This window comes from Aquarana catesbeiana, linkage group LG11, assembly GCF_042186555.1.
Source record: "Aquarana catesbeiana isolate 2022-GZ linkage group LG11, ASM4218655v1, whole genome shotgun sequence".
Lineage (NCBI taxonomy): Eukaryota > Metazoa > Chordata > Amphibia > Anura > Ranidae > Aquarana > Aquarana catesbeiana.
The window spans coordinates 228,352,160-228,377,662 of record NC_133334.1 but is presented as its reverse complement, the minus strand read 5'-3'; the positions used below and the strand labels follow the sequence as shown (position 1 = coordinate 228,377,662).

At 45.5% G+C, this 25,503-nt stretch overlaps 1 protein-coding gene across 2 annotated transcripts in view; it reads left to right on the top strand.

Annotated features, from left to right (window-relative positions):
• Positions 1 to 25,503, top strand: part of LOC141111649 (uncharacterized) — a 674,371-nt gene that overhangs the window by 564,794 nt on the left and 84,074 nt on the right. For both annotated transcript variants that reach the window (XR_012236466.1, XM_073603803.1), the window contains exon 9: positions 3,223 to 3,274. Coding sequence is in view for 1 of the 2 variants with exons in the window: in XM_073603803.1 (XP_073459904.1) it covers positions 3,223 to 3,274 (52 nt within the window). In the remaining variant the exon portion in view is untranslated. The remainder of the gene's footprint in view (positions 1 to 3,222; positions 3,275 to 25,503) is intronic.

Below are 25,503 nucleotides of genomic sequence, written 5' to 3'. Positions count from 1 at the left end.
TCTGGAGATCCTTGGTGTGCTGGTGCCATACTTCTCGTTTTTGAATGTCTTTGGTTTCCAGCTGCCACCCATGTACATATACAGCCACTTTCAGAAACCTGTGCATTAGGAATATTGTGCTTGGACAGGGTGTTATCAGCCTATAAAGGAAGTGTCAAAACAAGGACATTCATGGCAGAATCACTAGGTATTATATTAATGAAAACTGCAGATTTAAAGAAAATTGAAAATAAGTGTGAAAATACATTAACATGTTAATGTGTAAATGATATTTCAGTAATTGGGTTTACAAATGTTTTACTGTATCATGGAGCTACAGGACCCAGGTCTTTAGCTAACTGCTAAGATGAGCATGGAAGGACAAATACCAGTATCAAGTGTGGGTTATGAGTCCAGAGAAGAAACTGATAAACATAGGCATTTAGAGTCATTACTTCGAAAGGTTTAGCTTCACTATGTTGTTTACTTAAACATTTTAATATATACTGTTTGGATTTCTTTTTGGTTTAAAGGCTTTAAAGTCCTTTCAGAACTGATATTTCATTGTGGTTAACGGAATCACCCATTGGCTTCTTATTCTTCAGGGACCCTAAAGAGGAGTTCCACCCAAAAGGGGAAGTTCTGCTTTAAGGCCTCTAGACCCACCCCTCCCCCCTCCTAAAAAATACCACTTATTTGAGGGGGTACCTGATTTTGACAGGTACCCGCTCCCACTTCTGCTCTTATCACCTAGGCAATCCGACTGGAAGTTCTCCTCTCCCTCTCCCTCCCTGCAATCATATGGGAAGGGTCACAGATCCCAGAAAACTGCAGGACCAGTTACAAAGCACAGTGCGGCTTAAGCACGCACAGTGGGCACCAGGCTGCGAAGCCGCAAGCTGTCACAGCCGGGTGCCCACAATTGAAATGCCATCGCTGCTGTAGAGATCGAGGGAAGGGACAGCTCGGGTGAGCACTTTACTGGATCCCAGGGCAGGTGAGCATGGGCGCCGCCCCCCCATCCATGCACCCGGCCACTTTCAGGACGCCGGACGCATGGATTCCTATGGCGGGGGGAGAGGTCGTGTTACATTTTGAAGCACCTGATAATAGCCAGAGGCTCTAATAGGCTTCAAACGAGGGTGGGCTCGGGGCGCAGAGAGTGCGCCCTGATCCCACCCAATTGTGTGACAATAGCGAAAAATTTTCACTATTTTCATACTAACCTTCCTCCCCGCCAATCAGGAGGCAGAGCGTCAGACCTGTTTCCTGATTGACCAAAGCACCAGGCCTCCATATTGGATGCCTGGCGCTTAGGAAGAGGAGCGGAGGACACACGCTGGAGCGGAGGTCACCACCACTCTGGTGCACTGTCTTGGAGAGGAGCTGCTGCCTGCGGGAAAGTGGGGGGGGGGGGGTCGTGGGCACAGTGGCTGCAAAAACTGGGCACAAGTGGTTGCATATACTGGGCACAAGTGGCTGCATATACTGGTCACAAGTGGCTGCATTTGACGGGCACAAGTGGCTGCATTTGACAGGCACAAATGGCTGCATTTGATGGGCACAAGTGGCTGCATATACTGGGCACAAGTGGCTGCATTTGACGGGCACAAGTGGCTGCATTTGACAGGCACAAATGGCTGCATTTGATGGGCACAAGTGGCTGCATATACTGGGCACAAGTGGCTGCATATACTGGGCACAAGTGGCTGCATATACTGGGCACAAGTGGCTGCATATGATGGGCACAAGTGGCTGCATATACTGGGCACAAATGGCTGCATATACTGGGCACAAGTGGCTGTATTTGACTGGCACAAGTGGCTGCATTTGACAGGCACAAATGGCTGCATATGATGGGTACACAGGGCTGCATATGCTGGGCACAGTGGCTGCATATGCTGGGCATAGTGGCTGCATATGATGGGCATAGTGGCTGCATATGATGGGCACAGTGACTGTATTTGGTGGGCACAGTGGCTGCATATGCTAGGCACAGTGGCTGTATTTGGTGGGCACAGTGGCTGCACATGATGGGCACAGTGGCTGCAAATGAAGGGCACAGTGACTGTATTTGGTGGGCACAGTGGCTGAACATGATGGGTACAGTGGCTGCACATGATGGGCACAGTGGCTGTATTTGGTGGGCACAGTGGCTGCACATGATGGGCACAGTGACTGTATTTGGTGGGCACGGTGGCTGCATATACTGGGCACAGTGACTGTATTTGGTGGGCACCGTGGCTGTATATGCTGGGCACAGTGGCTGCATATGATGGGCACAGTGGCTGTATTTGGTGGGCACAGTGGCTGCAAATCATGGGCACAGTGACTGTATTTGGTGGGCACAGTGGCTGCACAATATGGGCACAGTGGCTGCACATGATGGGCACAGTGGCTGTATTTGGTGGGCACAGTGGCTGCACATGATGGGCACAGTGACTGTATTTGGCGGGCACAGTGGCTGCATATGCTGGGCACAGTGGCTGCATATGCTGGGCACAGTGGCTGTATTTGATGGGCACAGTGGCTGCATTCGATGGGCACAGTGGCTGCATTTGATGGGCACAATAGCTGTATTCGATGGGCACAGTGGCTGCATTTGCTGGGCACAGTGGCTGCATTTGCTGGGCACAGTGGTTGCAATTGATGGCACAGTGGCTGCAATTGATGCCACAATGGCTGCATTTAATGGGCAAAGTGACTGAATTTGATAGGCACAGTGAGGCTGCAATTGATGTTTTTTTTTAGTATTTTTCAGAATTTTTCAGTTTGTTTGCGCCCCCCCCCCCCCCCCCCAAAAAAAAATGCCACTGCAGGTGACTGTGTGTTTATTACAAGTCAGCAGCTACAGTTTTTGCTGCTGACTTATAATAAACACAAAAATGACTGGAGCTGATGGTTCAGCATTTTATTTTTTAGAGTTCTGGTCTTCATGCTGCAACAAGAAGTGCCTCCCTGTCTTGCTGCATCTAGAAAACTATTACTCCTTTTTATGCATGAAGAAGAGCTTCACATCTTGTAAAGTTATGTACAATAAAGGAGATATGGAATGTCCTAAAAAATCTGAAATTCCCTCAAAATGGCTGCAGAAGTTGGGTACAAATGGATATATGGTTCTTTTGTGGAAGCCAGTGGCTTATTTTACCTAGCTTGTATCCAACAAAGACTGAACTATTAATTATTGGTTAAAAGGTCCTTTAACTTTTTTTTAATATATTTACATTTTGTGTTTATTTCCAGGCCAAGCCTCTTATTTGGATACAGAAGATTTAGAAGCTGAGATGACACAATGGTAATGTTAACAGGGGAAATGCTGGGTACTTTAGGCCTAGCATACTGGTAACATGGCAATTGGTATCTTGAATAGTTTCAATACAAATAAGGAAGGAAAATTAATACTGACTTTGTAAACTACAGTAACAGACAGCATTGGCTTTCATCAGGTTTTTAAAGTAGATGTAAACTAAATAAAATTTATTTTGCAGAAGCACTCTGTATTATACAAAAACTACATTTCTTTATCGTCCAGTGAAGGACAGGAATGTAGTAATTCCTAGATATTTGGGTTATACTGATACCTTCAGGAGATTTGGACACTGGCAAAAAGAAGCATTTAAACCAATCCCTGTCATAGTTTTTTGGTAGTGTCCTAGGAGGTTGGACACCTTTTTTTGGACAGTTGTGCTGAGAAAAGCTCTAATTATAATTTTGCCTTTTTTTTTTTTACATTTTTGTTCCTCATTTATGATACTCCGCTAATATTTTCTCTTCAGTAACCTCATTCAGGACTTTGAGCTTTTCTCTACACAGTAGCTTTCCAGACCAGCATAACTTCAGCAACAGCTTTAAAGGCTAGACTGAAAATAGCAGGGTTAGCCTGGAATGTGACTTTTGTGCAAAGGGCGCTTTCCAGATTCCTATGGCTCTACATTGTGGTACTTTCCAAGCCTCTATGTACTGTTAGCCACAGAGCACTCTCCAGATTCAGAGCCATTGTACAGTCTCTGGTGTGACCCAGTGTCTGAGTCCTCAAACAGTAAAGAGTAAAGTTGATCCGGCTGAAACGCTGGGGGTTACCTCACGATAGGTACCATTGGGCATCATTGTAAAATTCTTGCTACTGCCATCTTACCACGGGAGCTGAGCACTGATGTGATCTGCAAGGTAGAGTGTTATTTATCAGGTATGCTCTTCATTTTATGGACTTCCCTCTCCCTAAACGCAAGGGTTAAGGGTGTTCCACCTAAGCCTCTGGCTGTTAATTGGTTAGCCATCTTGTTCAGACACATTGTACCTTATTTATCCAACCTTCCTTTCCCTGGGGTCAAGGCCTAAAGTGGTTCTACAGGCTGAACATTTTTTACCTTCCTGCATAGTAACAAACATTCAGTGTGCAGCTCTTCCCTCAGCACCCCTCAATACTTACCCAAGCCCGATCTTGATCCAGCGATGTGCACAAGAGCCATTTGGCTCCCGCTGCTGTCAGTCACAAGGAACGGGGGCTGAACCACGCTCTGTGTTTTATGGACACAGAAAGCAGGGCTCGGGAGCAAGCGGCTTGCTATGGGGGCCATCGGCAGGAGGGAGGGGCCCAGAGCGCCGGCAGGGGACCAGAGAAGAGGAGGATCGGAGCTGCTCTGTGCAAAACTTTTGCACAGAGCAGGTAGTTATGACATGTTTGTTATTTAAGAAAAAAAAATTGACGTTTCAAACACTTTAAGGATGTTTCACATTAACTTTTGGCTGTTACCTACCCTTCTAGTCTTTTGACTTGAACATACCTTGTATGCGCAATTTTTCTTTCCCTACAGTTCACAATTAGTGTCACGTACCTGGTAGAGGCTGAGCTGACTAAAGGGCTATCCTTACACCTCCTGCCCAACGGCCCCTGAAGTTGGTGACAGGGTGCAGCAGGTCAGGGAGTGGCAAGGGTGGCTGCTGTAGGTCCTTGCATGATGGGTGGTCAGAGGACAGTCTGGATGCTGCAGATGTTTGTGCAGAATTGTGGCACACAGGTGGAGCACAGAAGCTTCCAAGTGCATGAAGCAAAGCTTTAACCAAGATGAGCCAGAGTCAGCAACACCCCAGTAGCAGAGGTGCCAAATCAGACACCAGGAGCAGGGTCAGAAGCACATGAGCAGCAGAAGCGCTAAAACAGAAGGCAGGAGACAAAGTTAGGACACAAGCCAAGGTCGACAACAGGAGAACAGGATAAAGCTGGGTAAAATACAAGAGTGCAGATTTCCTGCAACAGTGTTGCACCCACTTACTGTTTACATGCACTCCAGCATTATTTGCATGGCATTTCACAGGGCAGGTTTCCTGGGGGTGACAACAGTGAACCATGCATGTGTAATGTTGAAATTGGCTCTTGTGGTCTCGACCAGAAAACTTGTGAGAAAGAGTGACAATAAACAAACATAATTGCTAACCTGTAAAATGAAGTGAATGAACAAGCACTTTTGTGCCTAGATCAACAGGTTTTATGTCAATGAAAGCTGCATATTTAAAAACATTTACATTTACTTTAGGGATTATAAAACCGATTACATGTTGGTTTATTAAAAAATACATAGTGACATTTATAGAACACAGCTTGCCTTTTGTCTTGGAATCCCATAGAATAGGCTTATTAAACTGGTGTTTGTGGAACCTTATGCAGCCCTTTTAATTTGGCCATACACGGGTCAAATTTCAGCCAGTTCATGATGAAGCAAATGAAATTAAAGCCGTTATAATGTAATGAATTGCTCTCATTGTATATCTTAAATCTTTAGTTTTAGTTTGGCTGATTAATTCAGCAATAACTTACAGTCTTTAGACTGCCCACACTAATTCCTTTATATGTACAATGTAGTCTTTAAATATGATTTGTTTTCTCATGTTAATTTTTTTTTTCTACTTATCTTTAATTTTCCTATGTAATAGCAAAATTAGACTCTATCTGTTCATATGTGATTATTCAACATATACATTTTGCTGATTGTTGTATATTCAATAAAATCTTTTGACAAGGAAATTCAAGCCGTTGGTGGCCCTTTCAGCACCCTCCTGCTTGAAGTCCTTCAATGTGAAAATTGATGGAGCTGGGTAGAAATATTGCTTTCATCCAATTAGATGCAGCCACTGTTTAGGTATTCTAACAGTCGCAGGTGTCGATAGCCAGCAGGAAAAAATATTTTTAACATGAATGTGGGAATCAATAGATTTTCCTTATTAAAGTGTATGTAAACCCTCACAGCCTCAGATGATACACAGAGATGAAACAGATCTCCCTACATAAGTTTTACATGTATATCTGCTGTCTTCATCTTCATATACTGTTTAGAAAGTGCACGTCCTGTTAGAATTTTTTCTCTTTCTGATTCACCTGTGGGTGTGAATTCTTGTTATACACGGAGACACTGTGAGACAGCTGATTGGAGGAAAGGCACACACCCCCTCCCCACACATGCAGAGCTTGTCTGTGAATAGTTCAGCGCAAACAAAACCCATCAATTGCAGCCTCACTATGCCCATCAAACGCAGCCACTGTACCATCAAACGCAGCCACTGTACCATCAAACGCAGCCACTGTACCATCAAACGCAGCCACTGTGCCCATCAAATGCTACCACTGTGCCATTAAATGCTCCCACTGTGCCCCATCAAATGGTCCCACTGTGCCCATCAAATGCTTCCACTGTGCCTCCCCCCCGCCTGCTGTCTGCCGACACTTACCCTGTCTCGGTGGGGCAGCGGGTGATGGCGGCGGGCAGCAAGCGATGTCCTCAATGTCTTCTTCTCCTCTCCCCCCGTCCTCTCCTATGATTGGATGCCTGATAGGCTTCCTATCACAGCACCCGTTGTTTCAGACAGGTGACGGGTAAGTACCTGATTGGTGGAGAGGCGGTTCAGTGTTAGGAAATGCCAGCTTTTATTCCTTCGATGCAAACCTTGGCCAAATAAGGAATTTTGGCTGTCTACCAAAATCCAACTCATATTTTTCTGCTTATAATATGTGCAGGCCAGCAGTCTATCAAAGTTTTCTTGTATTTTTATTAAGGTTAGGCGTTGTTTTAATAATCAAATCTTTTATTAAACAATAACAGCATCCTGGTTATGAAGCTGACCTAATGCATTTAGCTTTCAGTTTAATGGACTTCAACATGTCTGTAAAATAAAATATTAATTATTAACATTTAGCTTCCTATAGCCTAAACCAGCAACAAACATGGAAGATTAGGTTGCTGATACACATTTAATAAATAATAAATATCTAGTTTTCTGTGTAGAAATTTGTAGGAACAGAATAGAATAACAAATGCATAAATATAATAAATGGCGTATATTCAGCCATATAAAAGAAAAGTCTCATAGTGTAGTAAATGACGGATATTAAATAGGGTAGTAAGAATGATCACCCGTGATTATGACAGACGTTATTACAACTATGCTTCACTCTGCCTTCCCCACATGTAATGCAAACTCACCAAAAGGTGAATATAACCATGCAGTGTGCAGCCAGCATGATAAACAGTAGAGGACACAGAACTGCCTGTGTCTTCTACTACAGAATTTTCTCTCTGATATCCTTAGGGGACTTATAGACGCTCACATCACCAAATTAAACCATTAAACAGAGAAAACGAGATATCATAGTGTAGTGGTTTTATTAGCAGCTTAAAATCAGTACAGCAGCTAAGCAAAATACCAGTATAAACACCAGTATAAAACAGTAAGAAGTGCCGCTTTTAACTCACATAAAAAAAATGCTGCCACAGCTAGTAGTAGCGTGGCGGCCTGACGTCACGCAGACAGCTCCGCCCTACGTGTTTTTTTTTAAACCAATGTGCGGGAGGCCACTGAATCCCTGCTTATCGTGCTGGCTGCACACTGCATGGTTATAGTCTCCTTTTGGTTAGTTCGCATTACATGTGGGGAAGGCAGAATGAAGCACGGTTGTAATAACATTTGTCATAATCAATGATGATCACTCTTGCTATCCTATTTAATATCTATCAATTACTACACTATGAGACTTTTCTTTTATATGGCTGGATATCACCGCATATGTTTCTGAGGAGGTGACAACATTGGAGACCAGATGTGGATAAATACTGGAAGCTGTACCTATATTTGATTAAATAAAGTGCTTTGACTGTTCTCTTTTTTCTTTTCAATCTTAGTTTATTTTCAAAAGTAAGAACACAAAGAATATAACAGAAAAATACCGTTCTTTACAGTATAACATCACATATAGTATACATAGATTAGTGAGGTGTACTTTACCCGCGTATAAACAGGAGTGATCATATTAACATACAGCTTTCGGTGAACTACTGGTATATCATATTGTATATTGAAATCTTTATTATAAGAGAAGAATAATATGCGGGTGGAAGCCAACATATAATGAGCCTTGTAGTTTCGCGGGTTGGTGTTATCTGAGGGTTCCCTCTCAACGAATTAGAATGCTGTAGAAATCTTTTATTCACCTATTATAGATAATCAAATCATTTAACTATTCCAAAGATATGATCTTTAACTATATATGTGAGTGGTCGGTTCAGTACTTAACAAAGGGGAAACAGAAAAAGTCAGAAATAAGATCGTGAGTAGAAGTGAGGAAAGGTACCTGAGGCATTAGGCACTCCAGCATGGCCAATCGGCGGGTAAGGGTGGGATATCTCTGACCCATAGGGAAAACTCATCAGAATAGCGAAACATGGACCATGAGGCCCAGGTGGCAGTAAACTGCTCCTCCTTTCCCGCTTCCTCCGCCAACAGGCGCTCCAGATCTCTTATCTGGTCCACTTCAACCGCCCATTCTCCCAAGGAAGGTACATCTGTCATTTTCCAATGTCGGGGGATCACTGTCCTAACTGCTGCCAGAAAGTGGCGCAGTACATCTTTTTTAATCGACTTGAGGGGGCCTGGGAGTATAGATAATAGGGCTATCTCTGGTGTGGGTTTGATTGATGTCGCCATCAGCCTGCTGTAAAGATCAAAGACCTTTTGCCATAGTTTCCAGATTGGAGGGCAAGCCCACCAGATCTGAAGCATTGTCCCACTAGAGGACAGGCATCTCCAACACACGTCTGTCAAAGAGGGGTTAAACCTTTTAATATCTACTGGGCATCTGTACCACCTCGTTAATAATTTAAACCCTTTTTCTTGGTTCTTGGTTGCCAGGGAAATCCTATGCGTTAGGATAAAGCTTTTTTGCCAATCAGTGGGGGAGATGGAGTGTTGCAGCTCTTTTCTGTGTATATGTTGGAAGGTCAGGGGCGTATTCGTTCAGTAGTAGGGAATACAACAGTGATACTACATGTATTGGTGGGTCTGGTTGTAAAAGCAGTTCGTCAAAGTCTGATGGGTCGGCCAGTATCTCTGAGATGGAGGAGAAAGTGGGTGTTTATGACATTATTTGACCCCTTTGTAACCACATTGTTGAGGTCCCTAATTCCGTCCGAGAGGTTATGTCCGTTCTCAAAGATGGGTCATTGTGTAAGACCTGTGCTAAACGTCTATGGTTATCCCTACTCCAGGGTCCAAATCTTAACTTATTCGCTGCTGGGGGGAAAGCCGGAGTCCCAAAGAGAGGGGTCATTGGGCCCTGGATTTTAGACAATTTACTCGCTGAGATCATGCGGTCCCAAATCTGGAGAGTTTGACGAGTAAGAGCAGTGGAGAATAAGCCGTCCCCACACCGAGCCGTAGGGGTCCACGGCAGGGCGCAAAGATCAACCTCATTAAGATATTTCTCTAGTTGAACCCAAAGTTTGGAGGAAGAGTGGTGGAACCAATCCACTATACGCACGAGTACCGCTGCCTTATGGTATATAGAGGCATCTGGGACCCCCGCACCCCCCCTGACCTTCGGGAGAATCATTGTGTCATGTTTTATCCTGGGGCGACATCCCTGCCATATAAATTTAGAAAAGATCTGACGGAGCCTTTTGAAGAACTAGGTGGGGATATAGTTAGGAATGGTCTGGAAAAGGTATAGGAATTGAGGGAGAACATCCATCTTCAAGACATTCACCCTACCCAGCCAGGAGAGCTATTTAGAGGCATATGTGGTCAGATCCGCTTGAGTTCTAGTAAGTAAAGGGGTGAAGTTGCTGGAGTATAGTTGGGATGCGACTGTTGGAATATGGATTCCTAGATAGCGGATAGATGTGGAGCTTGTCTTAAAAGGGAAGGAAGTCGTGAGCTGTTGTAGAGCCGCTGTTGGGAGTGAAATGTTGAGGATTTCTGACTTATTTAGATTAACTTTAAAATTACTAACCTCTCCATACCTCTGAAACTCCTGCATAATGGAGGGTAGAGAAACTTGTGGTTGGGTTACAAATATGAGTAGATCATCAGCAAATAGGGCAATTTTAGTGTGTAGTGGGCCTATTCTAACACCATGTATGGCCGGATTGTTTCTAAGGGCAATGGCTAGGTGTTCCATGACAATCACATAAAGAATGGGGGACAAGGGGCACCCCTGCCTCGTTCCATTGTGTATAGTAAATTTAGGGGATAGGGAGCCGTTTAGTCTAATCCTAGCGGAAGGAGATGTGTAGAGGGACATTATTCTGGACATCATGTTTTGGCCTAGACCTATTTGTTGTAATGATAAGCGGAGAAATTGCCAGTCGACACGGTCGAAGGCTTTTTCCGCATCGACTGTGAGAAGGCACAATGGGATATTGTGGGCCCGAGCATAATCTGCAATGAGGAGTGTTTTTAGGGTGTTGTCACGCGCCTCCCTTCCACTCACAAAGCCAACCTGATCTAGGTGTATTAAGCGGGATAACAATGGTTGCAACCTATTAGCTAAAATTTTTGCGTACACCTTTAGATCTACTCCTATTAGCGAAATAGGTCGGTAATTAGCGCAAACATTCAGGTCTTTGTCTGGTTTGGGGATGAGGGTAATATGTGCATCTAAGGTTTGTGGCGGGAACACTGATCGTTCAGAGATGGAGTTAAATACTTTTGTCAAGAAGGGAGTAAGAAGGGTAGCAAATTGTTTGTAGAATTTTGGAGTAAAGCCATCAGGACCCGGGCTTTTACCAGATGGAGTAGAAGTAATGGTGCGGGCAACCTCGTCCTCCGAAATCGGGGCCTCAAGGTCCTCTATCATCTCGCCATCTAGAGTGGGTAATGCAGTTTGCTCGATGTATAAGGCTTGTGTTTCCGCTGTAGTAAAGGGAGGTTCAGTGGAGCTCGCTGCAGGTATATTATATAGGGATTGATAAAAGTCCCGGAACACCTGTCCCATCTCGGAAGGTGATGAGACAGTTTTCCCAGAGCTGTCCCGTATATGAGGTATAAAGGTGTTAGGTTGTTTGGTGTGAAGGGTGCGAACCAGGGATCTACCACATTTATCTCGAAATTTGTATTGATGAACGGCTAGTTTGTTCGCAAACGTGCGGGCTGATGCCTCATATAACTCTCTAAGCTGAGTGCGAGCGGAAGAAACCTCCGTAAGCAGTTCAACCGTCGGGGAACGTTTATGAGTAGTTTCTAGTGTTCTTAGCTTGTGTATTGCCATAACTATTGCAGCTGAACGTTCTTTTTTCATGCGAGCACCCATCTGAATAAACCTACCCCGTAATACCGCCTTCAATGCTTCCCATTTAATGGGTGGTGAGGTGTCATCAGATGTGTGGTCTGTGAAAAAGTTTGACATCGTCTCTGCTATCTGTGTTTCAAACCCTGGTTCAGTCAAGAGAGAGTCATTTAACCTCCATGTCCATTCTTTTATTGGAGTAGAGGGGATTGTAAGCGTCAGGAATATGGGTGAGTGGTCGGACCAAACCATAGGGTCTATTTCACAATTGGGGGACCAATCTAAGCAGCCGTGCTCGACTAAAAAATAATCTAAACGACTGTATGATTGGTGAACGTTGGAGAAGTGTGTGTAGTTTCGTGAGTCCGGATACAGTATTCACCATACGTCAATGAGATGCATATTGTAGATGGCACGTTTTAAGGCCCGTATTTTTGGAAAGGATATAGATGAACAGGATGTCGATGAATCCAAAAGTGGATCCAGGGGAGTATTGAAGTCCCCTCCGAGTATGAGCTTGCCCTCCGTGAAACCCGCCAAGATCTTTAGGTATTGCAAGGCTGATGGGACTTGGTGTGTGTTAGGCAAGTATACGTTGGCTATTGTAAATTTAGTCCCCCATCATGAAATTTTCACAAAGACATACCTGCCTTGGGGGTCCGTCACCTGATCAAGCAGCTCAATAGGGAGTGTTTTATGAAACGCAATAGATACTCCTTTAGATTTTTGTGTCGGGTTGGTACTGTGAATCCATCTATTGAAATATCTATTGGAGCAGGAAGGAGTGGAGTCAGAATGGAAGTGGGTCTCCTGCAGCAAGAGTATGCTGACCTGTCTTTTGTGCATCTGATATAGAATTTGCCCACGTTTCGACGCTACGTTAAGTCCGTTTACATTATACGAACAAAGTTTCAGGTGTGGGCGCAAAGTCACCGTGTGAGCCATGCTGGAGTGCCAAAAGCTGTAAAGGGGAGAAGGTATTAAGATATGGAGGAAAGGTATAGGGAGCAGAAAAGGAAAGAAAAAGAAAGAAGAGATGAAGAAAAAGATAAACAAACAAAAGGGGGGGAAGAGAGGGAAGGGAGGAAGAAAAATGAAAGGAGCGTGAGGATAATGGAAGAAATAAGATATAAATGAGAAGACACCTAAAAAGATGTGTCTGGAAAACGAATGTGTCCGCGAACGCAGAACACTGCGTGAAAATTCACATTTTAGGCACAAACCGTGCCTGTCCTATTGCGGGGGGAAAAGTCGAGATGAATGGGTCTGAGCCATGATCCCGACAGCATACCAGGCATGCAAGTAGTATGTGTGGCACACTTGGTATTTAAAACGAGTGTGGGGCATAAGGCAGCTTAACCACAACAAGTGATAACAATCAACCGAGTGTGTGCATTGGATTTAAATAATTAACCCTGAGGTATATATAAAACTATTACATTGTCTCATGTTTATAAAGAAAGTTACTGCACCAAAACAATAGGGTGGGTATATGGAGGGTAGGGAGAGTGGGGGTAAAACCGGGTGCCAACCCCCCCCCCCCCAGGAAGGTATTCCCCCACTCCCGCCACACATCCCCCACTGCATATATCATCATGGGAAGGTGAGAGGAATCAATCTGAGACAATGCAAAACATCTTTAGAAAAACAACAGATAAAAAGGCAAAAAGAAAAACACAAAAACATAGCATTGGTATACATTCGCATTACCTGACGCTCTTCATAATGAGAGGCATAAGATTGACTTCAATCTATGTTCTCACCCGAACCCCAGACAAATAGTAAATTGGCAAAGAGCAGGGAAAGAACCAGTGGAGACAAAACAAGCCATCAGTCTCTAATTAACTGTTGAGTTAATGTTCTGGGGAAGTAGGTCTTCTTATCCCTGGGCCAGAAGAAACTGATCTAGATAGACCTAGGACGTCTGCGGCGCTGTGGAAGTGGACCAAGTCCCACCTGTCCTGATCTATCCTCTGGAGGGTCTAACCAGTTCAAAACTTCTACCGGATCTTGTTCGATAAAGAGGAAAAAGTCGGGCAGTTGGTCTGGATCAGAGAGCGTTAACCTGTTGCCGCCCCGTGTCACCTTGATGCTGAAGGGGTGACCCCATGTATAGGTAGCTCCAGCTTGCCGTATAAGGTCAAGTAGAGGGTGCACCACTCTACGCATATACAGCGTATTGCGAGATAAGTCAGGGTATAGGTGAATAGGGGCACCAAAGAACTCAACAGGACCCAAGTTCCATGCCTTTCGCATGATCTCTTCTTTTAAAGTGTTATAGTGGACCCGACATAGAACATCGCGGAGGTGACCATCTCGGGCCCCCCCTGGCCCTCCTACCCTGTGAACACGATCCAGTTCAATTGGTGATGTTGCCTCTCTTCCCAGTGCTTTATTGAGGATAGTTATGACAGTGGGTTTCAATTCTGCTCCAGATGTTGCCTCCGGTATGCCTTGCAGTCTAATGTTATTTCTGCGACTGCGATTTTCGCTGTCTTCTATGCGGAGTTGCTGGTGGCGTATGCGCCTAAGATGTGTCGCGGATGAGGATTCAAGGGCTGTTATACGTGCCTCGTGGTCATCCTGAGCTGTGGTTAAGACCGATACTGCTTCCTCGTTAGCTGTGACTTGTTGCCTCAGGGCGTTCAGCTCCACGTGGAGGGAATCTTCCATTTTGCTTGCCCAGGATTCGAAATCCATTCTGAAGGCAGAGAGGAGGGCAGCAGCTTCCGTTCTAATGGGTTCTCCTGATAGGGGATGCGTAGCAGACTGGGATTCCCCGGTGCCTGTGTCGGGCGATAAGACTGACCTCGTGGAGGAGGCTGATGGCTCTCCCTTAGAATTCTGAAGTCTCTCATTATTGTCCTCTGCCGTGTGAGCTGCTGCTGAAGTGGAGGTGGGAGGCTTGGTCTTCCCCGGGTTGCGGCTGGGCGCCATCTTGTCTTTGGGAGTTCAGGGATCAATCGGTGCCGTTCTAAGTAGATACCTCTGTATGGTGCCTTGTTGAGGGTCGGTAAGCTCCGTGGAGTGTGAGCTAGCTGCCGCCATGTATTATGTGGGTGTGCTATGCTATGTAGATAGCCTGTAGCTGTCGGGATAGCACGGGACTCAGGGGTGCGGGTCTTCAGCCATCCATAGTCAGTCTCTCTCCATCAAAACCTATCTTCCACGGAGATGAGGGGGACTGGGGAGGAAAAACAGGCCTGCGGGAGCAGCGGTGTCACCCTATTAACATGGGCGCAAGGCTGGAACACCGTATGGGTTCAAGGGGGAGAGCACCGTCCAGCCAGGGCACAGTTTCTGATAGTGCGGGCCCGTCTTGTAAGCTAGGCCGTAAGATGGTAAGATGGCGGCCGTCACTGGAAGTCTCTAGTGTTACCGGGGTCAACGATGGGTCTGAGCTGGCTATAAACTTGTCAGATATGCCCAGGGGGTGGCCACTATATGTGAAGGTGAATTATATGACCCCCTTACCTCCGGTCACGGCGCCAAGATGCGGTGATGCTGGGGGCCTCACAGGCCTCGGGCCTGCCGCAAGCATCCAGGGCCTGTTTTCTCTGCCTTGTCTGGTGTCCCCTCACAGTCCGGTCCGCTCCGGATACAGCGCTCCCGGCCCCAGGGCCGCCGATCACCCTCCGCGCCGCCGATAGCGGCACTCGAGACCGGGGATTTTGTGTGTCTCGTAGGCCGCAAGATGGCGGCCGGCGTCTGTGGAGTGAGGCCGGCCGCGGCCCGAAAACAAGGCAATCCGTCAGCCAATCTGCTCAAATGCCCTCAGTAAAGGACTCCTCCAGTGCCCAGTGGCTACCAGGTAGGCTTTGGGGCAGCCCTTGATGTCTGTGGAGGCCGGATGGCAGTAGATTGCAGAGGGCCAAGCGGAGCTCCCCTGCAGTGCATCCAGGGCCTGTTTTCTCTGCCCTGTCTGGTGTCCCCTCACAGTCCGGTCCGCTCCGGATACAGCGCTCCCGGCCCCAGGGCCACCGATCGCCCTCCGCGCCGCCGATTGCGGCACTCGAGACCGGGGATTCTGTGTGTCTCGTAGGCCTCAAGATGGCGGCCGGCGTCTGTGAAGTGAGGCCGGCCGCGGCCTGAATACAAAGCAATCCTCCGGCTAATCTGCTCCAATGTCCTCAGTAAAAGGCTCCCCTAGTGTCCAGTGGCTATTAGGTAGACTTTGGGGCAGTTTTTGACGTCTATGGAGGCCGGATTGCAGTAGATTGCAGAGGGCTAGACGGAGCTCCTCTGCAGTGCGTCCATTCACCTCGCCGTTCGGACACGCCCCCCTTGACTGTTCTCTTAAATGAGACAGCATCTACATCTGGTGAGTTGCCACTTTGCTTATTTACACATTTAACCACTTGCCGACCGCCGCACGACTATATACGTCGACAGAGCGGCACGGGCAGGCAAAAGGACGTGTATGTACGTCCTTGCCTGCCCACGGGTGGGGGGTCCGATCGGACCCCCCCCCGGTGCCTGCGGCGGTCGGCAAATCTCCCCCGGCGATCGGAGGTGAGGGGGAGGCCATCCATTCGTGGCCCCCCCCTCGCGATCGCTCTCAGCCAATGGGATCATTTCCCTGCCTCTGTATTGTACACAGAGGCAGAGGAAATGATGTCATCTCTCCTCGGCTCGGTATTTTCCGTTCCGGGCCGAGGAGAGAAGACTGAAATGTGAGTGCACAACACACACACACACAGTAGAACATGCCAGGCACACTAAACACCCCGATCCCCCCCCCGATCGCCCCCCGATCCCCCCCCAATCACCCCCCCCCCCTGTCACAAACTGACACCAAGCAGGTTTTTTTTTTTTTTTTTTTTTTTTTCTGATTACTGTATTGGTGTCAGTTTGTGACAGTTACAGTGTCAGGGCAGTGAGTGTTAGGCCCCCTGTAGGTCTAGGGTACCCCCCTAACCCCCCCTAATAAAGTTTTAACCCCTTGATCACCCTCTGTCACCAGTGTCGCTAAGCGATCATTTTTCTGATCACTGTATTAGTGTCGCTGGTGATGCTAGTTAGGGACGTAAATATTTAGGTTCGCCGTCAGAGTTTTATAGCGACAGGGACCCCCATATACTATCTAATAAATGTTTTAACCCCTTGATTGCCCCCTAGTTAACCCTTTCACCACTGATCACTGTATAACCGTTACGGGTGACGCTGGTTAGTTTGTTTATTTTTTATAATGTCAGGGCACCCGCCGTTTATTACCGAATAAAGATTTAGCCCCCTGATCGCCCGGCGGTGATATGCGTCGCCCCAGGCAGCGTCAGATTAGCGCCAGTACCGCTAACACCCACGCACGCAGCATACGCCTCCCTTAGTGGTATAGTATCTGTACAGATCAATATCTGATCCGATCAGATCTATACTAGCGTCCCCAGCAGTTTAGGGTTCCCAAAAACACAGTGTTAGCGGGATCAGCCCAGATACCTGCTAGCACCTGCGTTTTGCCCCTCCGCCCAGCTCGGCCCAGCCCACCCAAGTGCAGTATCGATCGATCACTGTCACTTACAAAACACTAAACGCATAACTGCAGCGTTCGCAGAGTCAGGCCTGATCCCTGCGATCGCTAACAGTTTTTTTTGTAGCGTTTTGGTGAACTGGCAAGCACCAGCCCCAGGCAGCGTCAGGTTAGTGCCAGTAGCGCTAACACCCACGCACGCACCGTACACCTCCCTTAGTGGTATAGTATCTGAACGCATCAATATCTGATCCGATCAGATCTATACTAGCGTCCCCAGCAGTTTAGGGTTCCCAAAAACGCAGTGTTAGCGGGATCAACCCAGATACCTGCTAGCAACTGCGTTTTACCCCTCCGCCTGGCCCAGCCCAGCCCACCCAAGTGCAGTATCGATCGATCACTGTCACTTACAAAACACTAAACGCATAACTGCAGCGTTCGCAGAGTCAGGCCTGATCCCTGCGATCGCTAACAGTTTTTTTTGTAGCGTTTTGGTGAACTGGCAAGCACCAGCCCCAGGCAGCGTCAGGTTAGTGCCAGTAGCGCTAACACCCACGCACGCACTGTACACCTCCCTTAGTGGTATAGTATCTGAACTGATCAATATCTGATCCGATCAGATCTATACTAGCGTCCCCAGCAGTTTAGGGTTCCCAAAAACGCAGTGTTAGCGGGATCAGCCCAGATACCTGCTAGCACCTGCGTTTTGCCCCTCCGCCCGGCCCAGCCCAGCCCACCCAAGTGCAGTATCGATCGATCACTGTCACTTACAAAACACTAAATGCATAACTGCAGCGTTCGCAGAGTCAGGCCTGATCCCTGCGATCGTTTACAGTTTTTTTGGTAGCGTTTTGGTGAACTGGCAAGCGCCAGCGGCCTAGTACACCCCGGTCGTAGTCAAACCAGCACTGCAGTAACACTTGGTGACGTGGCGAGTCCCATAAGTGCAGTTCAAGCTGGTGAGGTGGCAAGCACAAGTAGTGTCCCGCTGCCACCAAGAAGACAAACACAGGCCCGTCATGCCCATAGTGCCCTTCCTGGTGCATTCGCCAATCCTAATTGGGAACCCACCACTTCTGCAGCGCCCGTACTTCCCCCATTCACATCCCCAACCAAATGCAGTCGGCTGCATGAGAGGCATTTTTATGTCCTCCCGAGTACCCCTACCCAACGAACCCCCCCAAAAAAGATGTTGTGTCTGCAGCAAGCGCGGATATAGGCGTGACACCCGCTATTATTGTCCCTCCTGTCCTGACAATCCTGGTCTTTGCATTGGTGAATGTTTTGAACGCTACCATTCACTAGCTGAGTATTAGCGTAGGGTACAGCATTCCACAGACTAGGCACACTTTCACAGGGTCTCCCAAGATGCCATCGCATTTTGAGAGACCCGAACCTGGAACCGGTTACAGTTATAAAAGTTACAGTTACAAAAAAAGTGTAAAAAAAAAAAAAAAAAAAAAAACACAAACAAAAATATAAAATAAAAAATAATAGTTGTCGTTTTATTGTTCTCTCTCTCTTTATTCTCTCTCTATTGTTCTGCTCTTTTTTACTGTATTCTATTCTGCAATGTTTTATTGTTATTATGTTTTATCATGTTTGTTTTTCAGGTATGTAATTATTTATACTTTACCGTTTACTGTGCTTTATTGTTAACCATTTTTTTGTCTTCAGGTACAGCATTCACGACTTTGAGTGGTTATACCAGAATGATGCTTGCAGGTTTAGGTATCATCTTGGTATCATTCTTTTCAGCCAGCGGTCGGCTTTCATGTAGAAGCAATCCTAGCGGCTAATTAGCCTCTAGACTGCTTTTACAAGCAGTGGGAGAGAATGCCCCCCCCCCCACCGTCTTCCGTGTTTTTCTCTGGCTCTCCTGTCTCAACAGGGAACCTGAGAATGCAGCCGGTGATTCAGCCAGCTGACCATAGAGCTGATCAGAGACCAGAGTGGCTCCAAACATCTCTATGGCCTAAGAAACCGGAAGCTACGAGCATTTTATGACTTAGATTTCGCCGGATGTAAATAGCGCCATTGGGAAATTGGGAAAGCATTTTATCATACCTATCTTGGTGTGGTCAGATGCTTTGAGGGCAGAGGAGAAATCTAGGGTCTAATAGACCCCAATTTTTTCAAAAAAGAGTACCTGTCACTACCTATTGCTATCATAGGGGATATTTACATTCCCTGAGATAACAATAAAAATGATTAAAAAAAAAAAAAAATGAAAGGAACAGTTTTAAAATAAGATAAAAAAGCAAAAAAATAATAAAGAAAAAAAAAAAAAAAAAAAAAAAGCACCCCTGTCCCCCCTGCTCTCGCGCTAAGGCGAACGCAAGCGTCGGTCTGGCATCAAATGTAAACAGCAATTGCACCATGCATGTGAGGTATCACCGCGACGGTCAGATCGAGGGCAGTAATTTTAGCAGTAGACCTCCTCTGTAAATCTAAAGTGGTAACCTGTAAAGGCTTTTAAAGGCTTTTAAAAATGTATTTATTTTGTTGTCACTGCACGTTTGTGCGCAATTGTAAAGCATGTCATGTTTGGTATCCATGTACTCGGCCTAAGATCATCTTTTTTATTTCATCAAACATTTGGGCAATATAGTGTGTTTTAGTGCATTAAAATGTAAAAAAGTGTGTTTTTTCCCCAAAAAATGCGTTTGAAAAATCGCTGCGCAAATACTGTGTGAAAAAAAAAAATTAAACACCCACCATTTTAATCTGTAGGGCATTTGCTTTAAAAAAATATATAATGTGTGGGGGTTCAAAGTAATTTTCTTGCAAAAAAAAATAATTTTTTCATGTAATCAAAAAGTGTCAGAAAGGGCTTTGTCTTCAAGTGGTTAGAAGAGTGGATGATGTGTGACATAAGCTTCTAAATGTTGTGCATAAAATGCCAGGACAGTTCAAACCCCCCCCAAATGACCCCATTTTGGAAAGTAGACACCCCAAGCTATTTGCTGAGAGGCATGTCGAGTCCATGGAATATTTTATATTGTGACACAAGTTGCGGGAAAGAGACAAATTATTATTTTTTTTTTTTTTTTTTGCACAAAGTTGTCACTAAATGATATATTGCTCAAACATGCAATGGGAATATGTGAAATTACACCCCAAAATACATTCTGCTGCTTCTCCTGAGTACGGGGATACCACATGTGTGAGACTTTTTGGGAGCCTAGCCACGTATGGGACCCCGAAAACCAAGCACCGCCTTCAGGCTTTCTAAGGGCGTAAATTTTTGATTTCACTCTTCACTGCCTATCACAGTCTCGGAGGCCATGGAATGCCCAGGTGGCACAAACCCCCCCCAAATGACCCCATTTTGGAAAGTAGACACCCCAAGCTATTTGCTGAGAGGTATAGTGAGTATTTTGCAGACCTCACTTTTTGTCACAAAGTTTTGAAAATTAAAAAAAGAAAAAAAAAATTTTTTTTTTTGTCTTTCTTCATTTTCAAAAACAAATGAGAGCTGCAAAATACTCACCATGCCTCTCAGCAAATAGCTTGGGGTGTCTACTTTCCAAAATGGGGTCATTTGGGGGGGGTTTGTGCCACCTGGGCATTCCATGGCCTCCGAAACTGTGATAGGCAGTGAAGAGTGAAATCAAAAATGTACACCCTTAGAAATCCTGAAGGCGGTGATTGGTTTTCGGGGTCCCGTACGCGGCTAGGCTCCTAAAAAGTCCCACACATGTGGTATCCCCGTACTCAAGAGAAGCAGCAGAATGTATTTTGGGGTGCAATTCCACATATGCCCATGACCTGTGTGAGCAATATATCATTTAGTGACAACTTTGTGCAAAAAAAAAATAAATAAATAAATAAATTGTCACTTTCCCGCAACTTGTGTCAAAATATAAAATATTCCATGGACTCAACATGCCTCTCAGCAAATAGCTTGGGGTGTCTACTTTCCAAAATGGGGTCATTTGGGGGGGGTTTGTGCCATCTGGGCATTTTATGGCCTTCAAAACTGTGATAGGTAGTGAGGAGTAAAATCAAAAATGTACGCCCTTAGAAATCCTGAAGGCAGTGATTGGTTTTCGGGGCCCCGTATGCGGCTAGGCTCCCAAAAAGTCCCACACATGTGGTATCCCCATACTCAGGAGAAGCAGCTAAATGTATTTTGGGGTGCAATTCCACATATGCCCATGGCCTGTGTGAGCAATATATCATTTAGTGACAACTTTTTGTAATTTTTTTTTTTTTTTTTTTTTTTTTTCATTATTCAATCACTTGGGACAAAAAAAATGAATATTCAATGGGCTCAACATGCCTCTCAGCAATTTCCTTGGGGTGTCTACTTTCCAAAATGGGGTCATTTGTGGGGGTTTTGTACTGCCCTGTCATTTTAGCACCTCAAGAAATGACATAGGCAGTCATAAATTAAAGACTGTGTAAATTCCAGAAAATGTACCCTAGTTTGTAGGCGCTATAACTTTTGCGCAAACCAATAAATATACACTTATTGACATTTTTTTTACCAAAGACATGTGGCCAAATACATTTTGGCCTAAATGTATGACTAAAATTGAGTTTATTGGATTTTTTTTAGAACAAAAAGTAGAAAATATCATTTTTTTTCAAAATTTTCGGTCTTTTTCCGTGTATAGCGCAAAAAATAAAAACGGCAGAGGTGATCAAATACCATCAAAAGAAAGCTCTATTTGTGGGAAGAAAAGGACGCAAATTTTGTTTGGTTACAGCATTGCATGACCGCGCAATTAGCAGTTAAAGCGACGCAGTGCCAAATTGTAAAAAGTGCTCTGGTCAGGAAGGGGGTAAATCCTTCCGGGGCTGAAGTGGTTAAAGGTGCACCACACTTTTTTTTTTTTTTTTAATTTTTTATTTATAGTAAGCAAAAAAGGGGGGTCCACATGGACCAACGTAATATTACATACATTGTATTTCACCACGAATCATAACATGACATGTTTCCATGGTACAACACACCTCATTATTGACAGGTAAAGTGGAATCGTGAGATCTTATTACTACAAGGCTATTGTGTTCGCATAATCATGGCGACTTGATTAAGGCAGTCTCATGTGTTCCCTCCTTCCCTTTTCCTTTTTCCCAAAGAAGATATGGAAAGGTCCTATAGTCAGAAAAGAACAGAGAGAGAGAGGAGGGGAAAATAATGTGAAAAAGATGTAGAGGAAAGGAAGGGGGGGGGGGGGGGGAGGTCTCCAGGATCATGGAGCATTCGGAGTATTTGTTGTAGTGCGACAATATTATTGAGTTCCTTACGTCCAGCACGCAGCAAAAGATTTTAAGTCAGAATGGACTCTCCCAAAGCTTGACCCTCATCCGAGTATATAAACATGTTCCACAGCTGCCACGTTTTGGAGAATTTCTCCTGTCTGTTTTGTGCCGTGTGGATGAGGTCTTCCATGTGTTTAATTTCTTCTACTTTTTTAAACCATAATGCTATGGATGGTGGGTCTTTGGATTTCCATTTTAGAGGAATGCATGCCTTAGCTGCGTCTAACAAATGACGCAGTACTGACTTTTTGTATGTTTTTATGGGAATGTTTGCTGCGTGCAGGAGGAAGAAGGATGGATCATCAGTAATGGTGTAATCTGTGAATTTCTGTATCGTCTGTTTGACCGCCAACCAAAAATTCGTCAGTCCGGGACATGACCAAAAGACATGTAGTAATGTTCCTTTTTCCGTTTGGCATCGCCAGCAGAGGTCAGATGTCGCCGGGAAGAATCTACTCAACTGTGCTGGGGTTCTGTACCAATGTGATAGAATTTTGTAGTTCGTATCTTGAGTTTTGGCGCATATGGAGGATTTGTGTGTGAGTTTCAGTATCTGTTGCTTCTTGGCTAAGCTAAGGCTAGAGTTCAGCTCCTTTTCCCATTTGGTTAGTCCTGGTGGAACAAAGTCAGATGGGGGTGTATTGAGAATACTGTAGGCTAGAGAAAGTGTGGGGTTGAATGGTTTTGAGGAAATTACTCAGTTGAAGTGCTCTCAGGAAGTCTAGTTTATAAGTACCTGTTGGATCTGTAAGTTCTGTGGTTGTTTTCCAACGTCCTCCCCCACTAAAGTGGGAGGCTTGGTAAAGGCCCAACCCAACTAGGTTCCCAAATACCGTGTCTTGTAGTCCTGGTGTAAACAGCGGGTTTCCTAGTATTGGGTAAAGGGGTGAGTTCAACGAGGTTAATGTAGCCCTCTTAAGAAGTTGAGCACAGGTTTTTATAGTGTTTCCTATTAATGGGTGTCTCCTAATCTCTGCCGGGATAGTCGGGTAACACCAGGGAGCTCTCCTAAGAGGGATTTGGCTTTGGTTTTGTTCCAGGCTAGTCCAGAGCTTGGTCTCTTGGTGCCGACACCAATCGATCAATCTTCCCAAATGAACTGCCTGGTAGTAGGTACGAATGTCAGGAAGTGCTAGGCCACCTGACAATTTGGGGAGAACCAATATTTTGTGAGCAAGCCTCGGTTTCTGTTTGGCCCATACAAATTCCGCAAAAGTCGATTGCACCTTCTTGAAGAAGGGTGTAGGTATGTTTACTGGTAGTGCTTGCATAAGGTAGAGGAATTTGGGGAGTATAGACATTTTCAGTATGTTACATCGTCCCACCCAAGAGTGCAAGCCTGTGTCCCATTTGTTTAAGAGTTCCCTGATCGTTTTAAATAGTGGTGGAAAGTTTAGGTCGTAGAGCCGGGATAAATTGTGGGGGATTTGTGTACCTAAGTATTTTAGCGCTGTGTTGTTCCATTTCAAATGGATGCTGGACTGGAGATGTAGAAGCTGTGCGTGTGGTATTCCAACACCCATAGCTTCCGATTTGGCGAAGTTTATCTTCAGGTTAGACAGATTACTGTATAGTTCGAATTCTTTAAGCAAATTCGGGAGTGATATTATTGGATTTGTAAGTGAGAACATAAGGTCGTCCGCGTATGCGGACACCTTATATTGGTTGTGATTTATCTCCACTCCCTTGATGTTGGGGTTCAGTCTTACATGGCATAGGAAAGGTTCAAGGGATAGGGCAAAGAGGAGTGGGGAGAGGGGGCACCCCTGTCTTGTCCCATTGGTGATTGGGAACGGGTCTGAGAGCGTCCCGTTTGCCCTGACTCTAGCGGTCGGTGTTGTGTAGACTGCCATTATCCAACTTAACATCTTACTGCCAACTCCCGCGTGTCTAAGCGTTTCGAACATAAAGGCCCAGTTTACGCGGTCGAAAGCTTTTTCAGCATCTGTGCTGACAAAGGCACTCGGCGTGTTTGTGTGGTTGGATGTATGAATAAGGTTCAGTACTTTAATGGTATTGTCTCTCGCCTCTCTAGTGGGCACAAAACCTAATTGGTCTAGATGTATTAAGCTAGGGAGGTGTAGTTGTAGTCTGGAGGCTATTATTTTGGTGAATAGTTTGATATCCGTATTGAGTAGAGAGATTGGTCGGTAACTTCCGCATTGGGTCGGGTCTTTCCCTTCTTTTGGGATGACCGAGATCTGAGCCTGCAGGGAAGAGCTGTGAAAGCCGCCCCTCACCGCAAGGCTATTAAACAGCTCCACCATGTGGGCTCCCAGAGATGGCAGAAGAGTTTTATAATATTGGACTGTCATGCCATCTGGTCCTGGAGCTTTCCCCGGTTTGGTGTTACCGCTTGCCGCCTGTAATTCAGGTAGTGTAATAGGGTCTTCTAAGAGGTCACGCGTTTCCGTGGACAGTGTGGGCATCTGGGATTCAGTCAGGTAGTCTCTCATACGTTCCATTTGGGGGCCTGTCGTGGGGATGTTATATAATTTTTCGTAGAATGATTTAAATTCATTTGTAATTTGTTGGGGAAGGGTCTTTTTATGGCCCGTGTGTGAGGAAATATGAGGTATATATGATGCTGCCCTTTGGGTCTGAAGAGATTGAGCCAGCATTCTGCCGCATTTATTGCCAGATTCGTATATTTTTTTTCCTGGTAATTTGTATCGCAGCTTTAGCTTTATGATGAAGTAAGTCCGTGATCTGTGCGCGGACTGTGTCCAATTCAGTTTCTAATTGTCTAGTCTGGGATTGTTTATGCGCGATTTCTAGTGACTGTAGCTTATTTATCAGCAGGGTCATCTGTTCAGTCCTCTGTTTTTTAAGTCTTGAGCCGTGTTGTATAAGGATGCCCCGTATCACAGCTTTATGGGCCTCCCATACAAGACCCTTGTCGCTGCCCGTGGTGTCATTGGTTTGGAAGTAGTGTGTTATCTCTCTGGTGACAGCTGCTAGTGTTTCTGGGTCCTGTAATAGGCTCTCATTTAGTCTCCAAGGGCTTCTTTGTCCCTTGTAGAAGTCTGTCAAGGCATACCTCATCATAGCTGGGGCATGGTCTGACCATGTAATAGAGCCTATAGTGGTGCTTCTGACTGCTTGTAGTTGTCTGTGGGCTATCAAAAAATAATCTAAACGTGAGTACGTTTGGCGAGGATGGGAATAAAATGTGTAGTCCCGTTCTCCGGGATGTAATAGGCGCCAGGCGTCTATTAATTGTGCCGAGTGC